At 43.8% G+C, this 13027-nt stretch overlaps 1 protein-coding gene across 1 annotated transcript; it reads left to right on the top strand.

Annotated features, from left to right (window-relative positions):
* The first annotated feature begins 1165 nt into the window (after positions 1-1165).
* On the top strand, positions 1166-2893 carry LOC149207441 (molybdate transporter 2-like). Its single transcript, XM_089395718.1, has one exon. It carries the CDS (start codon positions 1304-1306, stop codon positions 2750-2752), a length of 1449 nt encoding a protein of 482 aa, XP_089251844.1. The 5' UTR covers positions 1166-1303; the 3' UTR covers positions 2753-2893.
* Positions 2894-13027: the final 10134 nt, after the last annotated feature.

Raw genomic sequence — 13027 nt, 5'->3', positions numbered from 1 at the left:
TGTACATTTATCAATAACAATTATTTTAAATATTAATTAACAACTATGTTATAATAAATATTATTACTCTATATATGTTTAATTTAACTAATAGATAAAATAACCTTTCTTCGTTGATTTTATTTCCCAAAATTCATAAGAGGATTTAAAAAACCATAAGTTAAGCTGTTTAATTAATAAAGTTTTACGGCCTCATAAGTTTTATAAAGTGTTGAATCGATTTATGTATTCAAAAGTGCATTTTAAACAATAAAAATTCACATTCTTGCTCAAAATTGTATTTAAAAACCATAAGGTAAGTTGTTTAATTAATAAAGTTCTACAACTTTATACATTTTTTAAAGCGTTGAATCCATTTATGTATTCAAAAATGCATTTTAAACAATAAAAATTCACAATCTCGATCAAAATTGTATTGCAAATTCCAACAAAAGAAACAATTTTGTCTATTAGTTAGGCTGACCCTTTTGTATTTATTTCCACTTCACTATCAAAATGATTTGAAACATTATACAATAATTTAAAGTTCACTAGCATCGTTAGAAACCTTATTACAACCAATCATTATATCAAAATTAACTTTCTCTAATTATTGAACATTATAGAGTTTTTGGCGGGAATGTAACAAAACAATTTTTAGTTAAATATCATCTTTTAGTACAAGTTGTTTTTAGTGAGACTTGGGTTTTTCCAGTGTAATTTCTCTAAAATCCACAAGAATTTATTGAAATCACAAGCTTGATGGGTAACCCCTCCACATTCTAAGTGCCTTGGGGTTTTTCAAGGCGCTGAATCATATACAGGGAAAAAACCAATTTAAATAACACAAATCTTTCAACAAATTCCAACACTAAAAAGTCCAAAAAATCACACTAAAAACAACTACTTTAACAATTTTTTTTGGAGGGTATATTCAACAATTTGAAAATACTATGACAATCAAATTGTGAAAAACGGCTCAAATTTGTGATTTCTTAAAAAAATTCAACCATTTATAAAAATACGATCGGAGAAACTCTAAAACAGACTACAGATTAAACCGCTACTTTTCTATATATTTGCAAATAAAATAAAATAATAAGATTCCCACGACAATAATAAAGCACAGTTCCGTGCACGTTACGAATTTCTATCATATATTATTACCTATATTTCTGCTGGTTGGCTAACATTTTACATCCAGTGGAATCAAATAAATTTCGAGGGTTGTCAATGACAGTCCTAGAGCTCCGCCAGAAGATTGGGGATTCTTGACAGTGCAGATTTTTTTTGATTACCAGAACAAGCTACCTGTAACAAATATATGGAAGACAACAAAAGTTTCACAGCACGGCTTCTGTCTGCACCGCCCCAAGATGGGTCAACTTCCGGTGAATACTCATCTCCTCCACCATTCCTGTCAAGGCTGAAGCGGAATCTGACATGCAAGGCAGGATGGTCTGAAGTCAGCGGGTCACTTGGAGATTTGGGGACATTCGTCCCAATAGTAATTGCCCTGACACTCGTCAACGGACTCGATCTGGGCACCACTCTGATCTTCACAGGATTGTACAACGTGGTCACAGGGATTCTCTGGGGAGTTCCAATGCCTGTTCAGCCCATGAAATCCATTGCTGCAGTGGCAATAAGCGAGGGGGAGCACCTGGCGATTCCAGAGATAATGGCTGCAGGTATTTGCACTGCTGGGGTTCTTTTTGTATTGGGTGTTACGGGTTTGATGGGTTTTTGCTATCGTTGGATTCCTTTTCCTGTAGTTAGAGGTGTGCAGTTATCACAGGGTTTATCTTTTGCCTTTACAGCGGTTAAATACATAAGACAAAACCAGAATTTTGTCACTGGGAAGTCAGAGGGGGATAGGCCTTGGGTAGGGTGGGATGGTCTTGTTTTAGCACTTGTTTGTTTCTGTTTCATTGTGCTGGTAACTGGGTCTGGGGATGGAAATGGAGAAAGCCAAGGTGGGGTTGGAAATGGAGATTCTGCTACAGATAGCAGGATTCCCAATAGATATCTGAGAATTGTGAATTCTATTTCCTCTGCCCTTATTGTATTTCTAGCTGGGATTGTCATCTGTATTGTGAGAGATCCTGCGATTCTGAAACAGTTGAAGCTAGGCCCATCGAAAATTCATGTTGTTAAGATATCTAGAGAAGATTGGAAGACAGGGTTCATTAGGGCTGCAATACCACAAATCCCCTTATCTGTCTTGAACTCTGTTATAGCAGTCTGCAAATTATCTACAGATCTGTTTCCACAAAAGGTAGTGACTGCAACTTCTGTGTCTGCAAGTGTGGGACTGATGAATCTGGTGGGTTGTTGGTTTGGGGCCATGCCTGTTTGTCATGGGGCAGGAGGGCTTGCTGGTCAGTACCGTTTTGGGGCAAGAAGTGGAGCCTCTGTGGTGTTCTTGGGTACTGCTAAGATGGTTTTAGGCCTGCTTCTGGGTAGTTCCCTGCTGAAAATCCTGATCCAGTTCCCTGTTGGGTTGCTAGGAGTGTTGCTGTTCTTCTCTGGTGTAGAATTAGCCATGGCTTCTCGCGACATGAATACGAAGCAGGATTCGTTTGTAATGCTTGTCTGCGCTGCCGTTTCTCTCACTGGATCCAGTGCAGCGCTTGGATTTGGATGTGGAATTGCCCTGTATGTTCTTCTAAAGCTTAGGGAATTGAATTGTGATAACTGCATACAGATTTTCCATTCTACTAGAAGGAAATCCATGGAGACAATGGCTCAGGGGCAAGGGTCAAACATTTAAATGTGTAAATATATAACTATGATTGACAGCTGCAAGAGACTGAATCTCTTTGTCAGTTGTATCTTGAAAATAGTTTGAATTTCTGTGCTGTTTGTATCCTCCGGGGATATGCCAAATAGATTTATTTATGCTCTCATAGTACTTGGATGTCTTATCTGTGTTTTTTTTTAATTTGCTTGGAATCCTTTCAAAATTTCATCTGTCGTATTTTTCTAGCATGAATTTTCTTTGAATTTGTTGATTATTCTTGAATTCTGTGAAGAATATCACCAAAATTTAGTTCTAAAGTCATACTTACATTTCTTTTGAACAAATTCTACCTATGATTAATAAAAACTTTGAACTTTGCACTGGGCTCATGTCTGTGATGCCACATTCTCTTACATCCCTAACTCTTCACAGATATATGTTCCATGTCTGGCACTTTTACAAGGGATGGCTATCAATTTTTTTAATAAAAACCGATCTCATGAATACCTTAATTTCTATTATTTTTTATATAGAAAAGTATTATGCTAAGAATCCTTAGCATGGCCAACCGAACCCCAAGCAGAAGTTTGACTTTCTTTTTATTTTTTAAAAGGATGCTATCTGTGGTTTTTCCAGCTCTAGTCATCTTAGTGTAAAATTGGCAAGAAAATATGTTTAAAATGAAAAACTGTATTATCAAGGTAATAATAAGAATAGTTCAATAAATAATTTAAGTTACATTTAAAATATGTTTAACCATAATTAATTTCAGAATGCAAATTTTTGTGATTCACAATGTTATGAGAGAATATTTTCACCAAGTATAGTTTGTTATCAGGGTTTTGATGAAAGTTCTGATCCAACATAACCAATATATACTTTAGATAGTTTGTTATCAGGATTTTGATGAAAGTACTGATCCAACATAACCAATATATACACTAGAGACACAGCCAATATATATACTATAGAGATGCATGGTAAGAAAAATGAACAGTGAGGAAACAATAAAATGGTCAAAATAAACGTTAAGGAATTAAAAGAAAATATTAAATCAACTTAAAATAAAAATATGTTATTTTTATTTTGATATAATTTTAAAATTATTATTTAGATTTGAAATTATTACCTTGGCCTAATATTTTTTTTTTGTAAGTCAATCTTCTATTAATTTCAAAGAAAGGAGTACATATAGATGTCGTCAAAACACGTAGTCTCACCCCGACTGGGTTTGTTGACCAAAAAATTCACCATATGACAAAAATACAAAAGTGCCTCTCAAGGCGGAAACCATAACCGATTAGGCCATAGGCACTAGAACACAGCGAAAACAAAAAATGCTCCATAAAACATACTAGTCATCAGAAGTAATGGATGCAAGGTTGTTCGGGGCAGTGCCAGGAGGCGATGAAGACCTTCGAAGTGCACCATCCAGGTCTCTAGCTTTTCAACTTTCTCTGAGAGCAGATTCTGACCTCTCCACACCACAACTACAGGCTCCCTGAGTTGACTCTGGAAGTAATGATGCTGCTCCAAGGTTGCCATCTGTAGCGCATGTTCTTCTCTTCGAATGCGTTTAGCAACATCCATTCGATTCATTAGATTAACAATGAGGTCTCGGAAGCTTTCCCCATAACACTGGTGGTGGACTTGCCCTTCTTGAGCTTCAGACGCACTTAGGCCACTTTTCACTCCACCTCGACGTCCACCACCCCAGCTCCTTTGTCCGTGACTGTTCTCTGTGTCCCCCCGGCTCATCCCCTGTTTGCCACCTCTCCTAACGCCTCCCCCTCGGCAAACCCCAACCGTCATCCACCACTACCACCTTGTGACCTGTCGACACCTCGCCGCAAGCTCCCAGTCGTTTTGCCACCATGGCGAGGCGAAGCCGGAACCAATGCTTGGGCAGGCGATTCCTTAGTATCAAGAGGACCAAATGAGGAAGCTTTTTGTGACGGGGTCTTCATGTTGATTTGGGGTAGCATCGGATGTGCTCTAGCCACGAAATTTGGTGGATAGATTGGGGCACATTAGATCTCCAATACCCAGAAAGGGTTTGGGCAGATTCTAAACAGATCATGAGACATTAAAATAATTAATATTTTTAATGGAGTCCCTAAGTCTAGAGTGGTCCAAAAGACATGGATCAAGCCAGATTTAATCTTAGCCGTTGATTAGGGACTTAATCTCTGCTGTTGAAATGTCAACATGAAAAGTATAAGAGGAAGCTTGAGGGTCAATTGGAGAACATACCAGAGTGATCAGTGATTCTATTCTCTAGAGCAGGGTTTGCTAAGAGAGATAGAATCAATGATTGGGAGAGCAGCTGAGGGGCATTGAGTACAGAGAGACAAAGAGGTAGAGATAGTGTCGGGCAGCAACAGAGCAGCTGGAGAGAAAGACGCAGGAGCAACCAGTGTTCATGCAGGGCCACACAGAGGCAGCTAAGTGTTGTGCAAACCACTAGAGGGGCCAGCGTAGCTGATGCAGAGGCCGAGAGAGCCAACGCAGGGCCTCCTGTGGCTGACGCATGCCAAGATAGGTTGACGTAGTGCCAACGCTGGGCTAGGAGAGGCTAACGCAGTCCAGATTGGGCAGACGTTGGGGTTTTTGGGGCAGAATGGTGCGGAGTAGCTGCCAGAAGGATTATTTGGGGTTTCAACCAATAGATTGCAGATTGGTGCTGAGTCGCTACTGGAAGGATTATCTGGGGTTTCAGCCAATAGATTTGTCAGAAATCGAGACATATTACTGCTAAGGAAATTCTTTGTTGGGTAGGCCAGTTTCGGCACCCAGATTGTACTCTGATATTGCTGAATAAGAAACCCCTCAGACAGTTGCACCGGTTTTCCCGCATTGGGTTTTTCCGGGGACATTAGTCCAAAAATAATGGTGTCATATGGTATGTTTGTTCTTGTTTCTTTTAGTCGCTGATCTGTAATATGTTGAGCATGCACTAACATTTATTTTCAGCATTTACATTGTAAATAACTTGTTAAGGAAAAATAACACGTAAGTAGGAATAAATTAGATAAAGTGCATGGAGGGTTTCTAACTGAGTAAACTTAGAAACTTCAACATGATATCATAGCGAGATTGCAGATCACAGGAGGACTAAGAGACATCAGCCGAACGGAGCAATAGCAGCAAAAAACAACTGTCCTGAGGTGATAGAAGCTGTTTCCAGTAGCGCAAAAGCCAAGAAGTGTGACGCAGAGCCAGCTAGAGCCACGCAGAGAAAGCCGGGAGCTGTGCAGAGCCCTAGAGAGGCCAGTGTTGTTGACGCAGAGGGCTAACACAAGGTCAGTGTGAGGCAGAGAGGGGCTGACGTAGGGCCAACGTGAGGTAGAGAGGGGCTGACGTAGGGCCAACGTGAGGCAAAGAGGGGCTGACGCAGTTCACAGAGAGGCAGTTGTTGGGGTCTAGAAGGCTGCAGGAATATTGCAGAGTGCAGCGGGTGAGGTATTGTAGTCAGAACAATACCTGGCAAAGTAGGGCTAGAGGAGTTGTTACCGAGGGTTTCTAGCTGAGGAACTCCGATCAAAAGTGCAGTTGCACAAGTCGATCAGAATAGGGGGCATCTCGACAAGCGGCAAAAGGATTTCCAGGAGAGAAATCAGGACTCAGAGGGAGTCCAGAAGAGAACTTCTAGACAGAAAGTAGAGACTTAGAGCAGTCGAACAGAGAACTTCCAGGAGGGAAGTAGAGGAGCATCATGGCATTACAGAGGGTAAGAGACTAGGATAGACTGGACGGAGCATCGAAATTCGCAGTCTGGAAGGCTAGAATCTTATTAGTGCTTGACAGGAATCGTGTCAAGAACTTCACCTTGAAGGTAATAATTGTCCCAGTCAACCCCAATGAAAATGACAGGTACGAAGAGGTGATGGCGAGGGCCAAGTGCATTATCCTTGACGGGGTCAAGGATCATGTGGTACCACATATAGCCGAGAAGGAAACGACATTTGAGATGTGGGAGGCTCTCAAGAAGTTATATCAGCATACTTTTGTGTAGAGAAGAATGCTGCTCGAGAACCAGATAAGGTCGTATCATATCAAGAAGGGTCAATTGATTGACACCTTCCTCAGAGGACTGAATGAGATCCAAGACCAGTTGACTGCTATAGGAGCGACACCAGATCAGGGGCTTATGGTGAGGACAACCCAGAATGCTGTCTCAGAAGATTGGGAAGTATTTGTCCAGAGTATTCTGGGTAGAGGGACTCTCCCACCTTGGGACGAGATGTGGATAGTTCTTCGCCAAGAAGAGATCAGACGACAGTCGAAGACAGGTAGCAACAACAAAGGGATCAAGGTCAAGCATGAGGAGGATGATGTGGCTCTAGCATCCTGAGGGAAAGCAGGAAAAGCGGAAGAAGAAAGGTCTCTCCAAGATCGAGTGCTTCCACTGTGGGGAGCTGGGTCACTATGCAACCCAGTGTCCAAGGAAGAAGAGTAAGGGAGAGTCTTCCGAGACTAAGGCAGTGCCAGCACGGGCAAATAAGGAAGTTTTGACAGACGATGATTGTGCCATGAGTGCACACGCACCACTTGAGTGGAAGTGGGGAGACATCAAGCTATAGTCAGATGGACTACAAGCGATGAGGGGCAGGATCCTCGAGGTACCTAGCCTCTTGGATTAGACCTTGCTACGGGAGCCCTGACGAGGAGTAGCAGGACTGGCTGGGTGGGTAGAGACGGATGCGGATGGAGCAGAAGAGAGAGCTACAGTGCAGGAGTCCCGAGACAACGCAGAGCTAGCAAGCTGCAACAGTGCGAGAGGCACAGGAGTGTTGCACCAGTGCAGGAAGGCACAAAGAGGTGTGCAACGGTGCGAGATGCAGGGAGTTGTTGCAGCAACGTAGAGGTCAGAGAGGGAGCACTTGTCAGTGACAGAGGGAGCTTCAGCATTAGTGGGTGTTTCTAGCCCAACAGGGAGGTCAGTTGGGAGATCAGTTACTTACTTCTCAGTAACTGAGTTGCAGTGCAACAGTGGGTAGCACGATGCAACATGATGAGAGGAGGTGCAGTGCAGATGCAGTGCTGGGAGGAAGGACCAACAACAACACGGATGCAGAGGGAGCTGTCGTACAGATGCAGCAGTGGCAGTGGTAGAACCATGGGTAGCAGTATAGGATGCAACAATGCAGAGGATGTTGGGCAGGAAGGCCTAACATCAACACAGGTACCGATGCCAGATAATCAAAGTAATACTCAGTGAGGAGTATTGCTAGAGCACATTCTTCACTAAGAGGGAGTGTTGATTTGGGGTAGCATCGAATATGCTCTAGCCACGAAATTTGGTGGAGATGTTGGGGCACATGAGATCTCCAATACCCAGAAAGGGTTTGGGTAGATTCTAAACAAATGAGGAGATATTAATCAAGCCAAATCTAATCAAAGCCGTTGATTAGGGACTTAATCTCAGTCGTTGAGATGTAAACATGAAAAGTATAAGAGGAGGCTTGAGGGTCACTTGGAGAACATACCAGAGTGATCAATCATTCTATTCTCTAGAGCGGGGTTTGCTAAGATAGATAGAATTAGTGATTGGGAGAGCAGCAGAGGGGCATTGAGTATAGAGAGACAGAGAGGTAGAGTTAGTGCCAGGATAGCAGCAGAGCTGCTAGAGAGAGAGACACAGGAGTAGCCATTGTTCATGCAAGGCCACGCAGAGGCAGCTAAGTGTTGCGCAGAACACCAGAGGGGCTAGCGTAGCTGACACAGAGGCTCAGAGAGCTGACACAGGGCTTCTTGGGGCTGACGCAGGCCAAGATAGGCTGACACAGTGCCAACGCTGGGCTAGGAGAGGCTGAAGCAGTGCAAATTGAGTAGACGTTGGGGTTTCTAGGGCAGATTGGTGCTGAGTAGCTGCTAGAAGGATTATCTGGGGTTTCAACCAATAGATTTGTCAGAAACCGAGAGGTATTACTTCTAATGAAATTCTCTATTGGGTAAGCCAGTGTCAACACCCATATTGTACTATGATATTGCTTAATAAGAAAATCCTTAGACAATTGCATTGGTTTTCTCGCATTGGGTTTTTCGGGGACATTAGTCCAAAAATAATGGTGTCATATGGTATGTTCGTTTTTGTTTCTTTTAGTTGTTGATCTGTAATATGTTGAACATGCACTAGTGTTTATTTTCATTATTTACATTGTAAATAACTTGATAAGGAAAAATAACAAGTAGGTAGGAATAAATCAGATAAAGTGCATGGAGGGTTTCTAACTTAGTAAACTTAGAAACTTCAACATGGTATCAGAGCGAGGTTGCAGATCACAGGAGGACTAAGAGACATTAGTCGAACAGAGAAATAGCAGCAGAAAACAACTGTCGTGAGGTGACAAAAGCTGTTTCTAGCAGCGTAGAAGCCAAAAAGTGTGATGCAAAGCCAACCAGAGCCACACAGAGAAAGCCGGGAGCTGTGCAGAGCCCAGAGAGGCTAGCGTTGCTGACGCAGAGGGCCAGAGGGCTGACACAGGGCATCCCAGGGCTGACGCAGACCCATCCGGGGTGATGCAGGGCCAACGTGAGATAGAGAGGGGCTGACACAGTTCACAGAGAGGCAGTTGTTGGGGTCTAGAAGGCTGCAGGAATATTTCAAAGTGCAGCTGGTGAGGTACTGTAGTCAGAACAATCCCTGACAGAGTAGGGCCAGAGGAGTTGTTACTGAGGGTTTCTAGCCGAGGAACCCGGATCAGAAGTGCAGCTGCACAAGTCGATCAGAGTAGGGGGCATCTCGACAAGCGACAGAAGGATTTCCAGGAGGGAAATTAGGACTCAGAGGGAGTCCAAAAGAGAACTTTCAGACGGGAAGTAGAGACTCAGAGGAGTCGAACAAAGAACTTCCAGGACGGAAGTAGAGGAGCATCATGGCACTACACGGGGTAAGAGACCAGGATACACTGGATGGGGCATCGAACTTTGCAGTCTGGAAGGCCAAAATCTTATCAGTGCTTGATAGGAATTGTGTCAAGAACTTCGCCTTGAAGGTAATAATTGTCCTAGTCGACCCCAATGATAATGACAGGTATGAAGAGGCGATGGCGAGTGCCAGGTGCATTATCCTTGATGGGGTCAAGGATCATGTGGTAGCACATATATTCGAGAAGAAAACGACATTTGAGATGTGGGAGGCTCTCAAGAAGTTGTACCAGCATACTTCTGTGCAGAGAAGAATGTTGCTCGAGAACCAGATAAGGTCGTATCAGATCAATAAGGGTCAATCGATTAACACCTTCCTCGGAGGACTAAATGAGATTCGAGACCAGTTGACTGCTATAGGAGCGACACCGGATCAGGAGCTTATGGTGAGGACAACTTTGAATGTTGTCTCAGAAGATTGGGAAGTATTTGTCCAGAGTATCCTGGGCAGAGGGACTCTCCCACCTTGGGATGAGATGTGGGTAGCTCTTTGCCAGGAAGAGATCAGACAACAGTCAAAGACAGGTAACAACAACAAAGGGATCAAGGTCAAGTAGGAGGAGGAGGATGTGGCCCTAGCATCTGAGGGAAAGCAGGGAAAGCGGAAGAAGAAAGACCTCTCCAAGATCAAGTGCTTCAACTGTGGGGAGCTGGGTCACTATGCGACCCATTGTCCAAGTAAGAAGAGCAAGGGAGAGTCTTCCAAGACGAAGGCAGTGTAAGCATGGGAAGAGAAGGAAGTTTTGATAGACGATGACTGTGCCATGAGTGCACACCCACCACTTGAGCAGAAGTGGGGAGACATCGAGTTGTAGTCAGATGGACTACAGGTGATGAGGGGTAGGATCCTCGAGGTACCCAGCCTCTTGGACTAGACTTTGATACGGGAGCCCCGACGATGAGTAGTAGGACTGGCTGGGTGGGTAGAGATGGATGCAGATGGAGTGGTAGAGAGAGCTACATTGCAGGAGTCTCGAGACAGCGCAGAGCTAGCACGCTGCATCAGTGCGAGAGGCAAAGGAGTGTTGCACCAGTGTGGGAAGGCACAAAGAGGTGTGCAATGATGCGAGATGCAGGATTTGTTGCAACAGCGCAGAGGTCAGAGAGAGTGAGTACTTGTCAGCGGCAGAGGGAGCTTCAACATCAGTGGGTGTTTCTAGCCCAACAAGGATGTTAGTTGGGAGATCAGTTACTTACTTCTCAGTAACTGAGTTGCAGTGCAACAGTGGGTAGCACGATGCAACATGATGAGAGGAGGTGCAGTGTAGATGCAGTGCTGGGAGGAAGGACCAACAACAAGACGGATGCAAAGGGAACTGTCGTACAAATGCAGCAGTGGAAGTGGCAGAACCATGGGCAACAATATAGGAGGCAACAGTGCAAAGGATGTTGGGCAAGAAGGCTTAGCATCAGCACAGGTACCGATGCCGGATGATCAGAGTAATATTCAGTGAGGAGTATTGCTAGAGCAAAGTCCTCACTAAGAGGGAGTGTTGATTTGGGGTAGCACCAGATATGCTCTAGCCACGAAATTTGGTGGAGAGGTTGGGGCACATGAGATCTCCAATACCCAAAAAGGGTTTGGGCAGATTCTAAACAGATCAAGAGATATTAAAATAATTAATATTTTTAATGGAGTCCCTAAGTCTAAACTTAGGGAAAATAAAATATTAATGTGTATTAATATGAATTTGTGTTAGAGTGGTCCAAAAGACATGGATCAAGCTAGATATAATCTTAGCCGTTGATTAGGGACTTAATCTTGGCCGTTGAGATGTCAACAGGGAAAGTATAAAAGGAGGCTTGAGGGTCACTTGGAGAAGATACCAGAGTGATCAATCATTCTATTATTTAGAGCGGGGTTTGCTAAGAGAGGTAGAATTAGTGATTGGGAGAGAAGCTGAGGGGCATTGAGTATAGAGAGACAGAGAGGCAGAGATAGTGTCGGGATAGCAGTAGAGTAGCCAGAGAGATAGACGCAAGATCAACCAGTGTTCACGCAAGGCCACGCAGAGGCAGCGAAGTGCTGTGTAGAGCACCAGAGGGTCAGCGTAGCTGACGCAGAGGCTCAGAGTCGACATAGGACCTCCTGGTGCTGACGTAGTGCCAACGTTGGGCTAGGAGAGGCTGATGCAGTGCTAATGTTGGGCTAGGAGAGGTTGACGCAGTGCCAATGTTGGGCTAGGAGAGGTTGATGCAGTCCAAATTGGGCAGATGCTAGGGTTTCTAGGGCAGATTAGTGCTGAGTAGCTGCCAGAAGGATTATCCGGGGTTTCAGCCAGTATATTTGTCAGAAACTGAGAGATATTATTGCTAAGGAAATTCTTTGTTGGGTAGACCAGTTTCGACACCCCCGATTGTACTCTAATATTGCTTAATAAGAAAACCCTCAGATAGTTGCATATGTTTTCCTGCATTGGGTTTTTCCGGGGACATTAGTCCAAAAATAATGGTGTCATATGGTATGTTTGTTCTTGTTCCTTTTAGTTGCTAATCTGTAATATGTTGAGCATGCACTAGTGTTTATTTTCAGTATTTACATTGTAAATAACTTGTTAAGGAAAAATAACAAGTAGGTAGGAATAAATCAGCTAAAGTGCATGGAGGGTTTCTAACTGAGTAAACTTAGAAACTTCAAAATGGTATCAGAGCGAGGTTGCAGATCATAGGAGGACTAAGAGACATTAGCGGAATAGAGCAATAACAGCAGAAAACATCTGTCCCGAGGTGACAGAAGCTGTTTCCAGCAGCGTAGAAGCCCATAAGTGTGACGCAGAGCTAGCCAGAGCCATGTAGAGAAAGTCGGGAGCTGTGCATAGTCCTAGAGAGGCTAGCGTTGCTGACGTAGAGGCCTAGAGGGCTGATGCAGGGCATCCCATGGCTGACGCAGACCCATCCAGGTTGACGCAAGGCCAGTGTGAGGCAATCACTGGGGTCTAGAAGGCTGCAGGAATATTGCAGAGTGCATCTGGTGTGGTACTGTAGTCAGAACAATACCTGACAGAGCAGGGCCGGAGGAGTTGTTACCGAGGGTTTCTAGTCGAGGAACCCATATTAGAAGTGCAGCTGCACAAGTCGATCAGAGTAGGGGGTATCTTGATAAGCGGCAAAAGGATTTCTAGGAGGGAAATCAGGACTCAGAGGGAGTCCAGAAGATAACTTCTAGACGGGAAGTAGAGACTTAGAGGACTTGAAGAGAGAACTTCCAGGAGGGAAGCAGAAGAGCATCATGGCACTACACGGGGTAAAATACCAGGATAGACTGAACGCAGCATCGAACTTCGCAGTATGGAAGGCTAGAATCTTATTAATGCTTGACAGGAATTGTGTCAAGAACTTCGCCTTGAAGGTAATAACTGTCCCAGTCGACCCCCA

The sequence above is a fragment of the Pinus tabuliformis genome, chromosome 1_2 (assembly GCF_031772625.1).
Source record: "Pinus tabuliformis cultivar Carrire ecotype Pingquan chromosome 1_2, CPIR1, whole genome shotgun sequence".
Classification (NCBI taxonomy): Eukaryota; Viridiplantae; Streptophyta; class Pinopsida; order Pinales; family Pinaceae; genus Pinus; species Pinus tabuliformis.
This window is presented reverse-complemented; position numbering and strand designations above follow the sequence as displayed.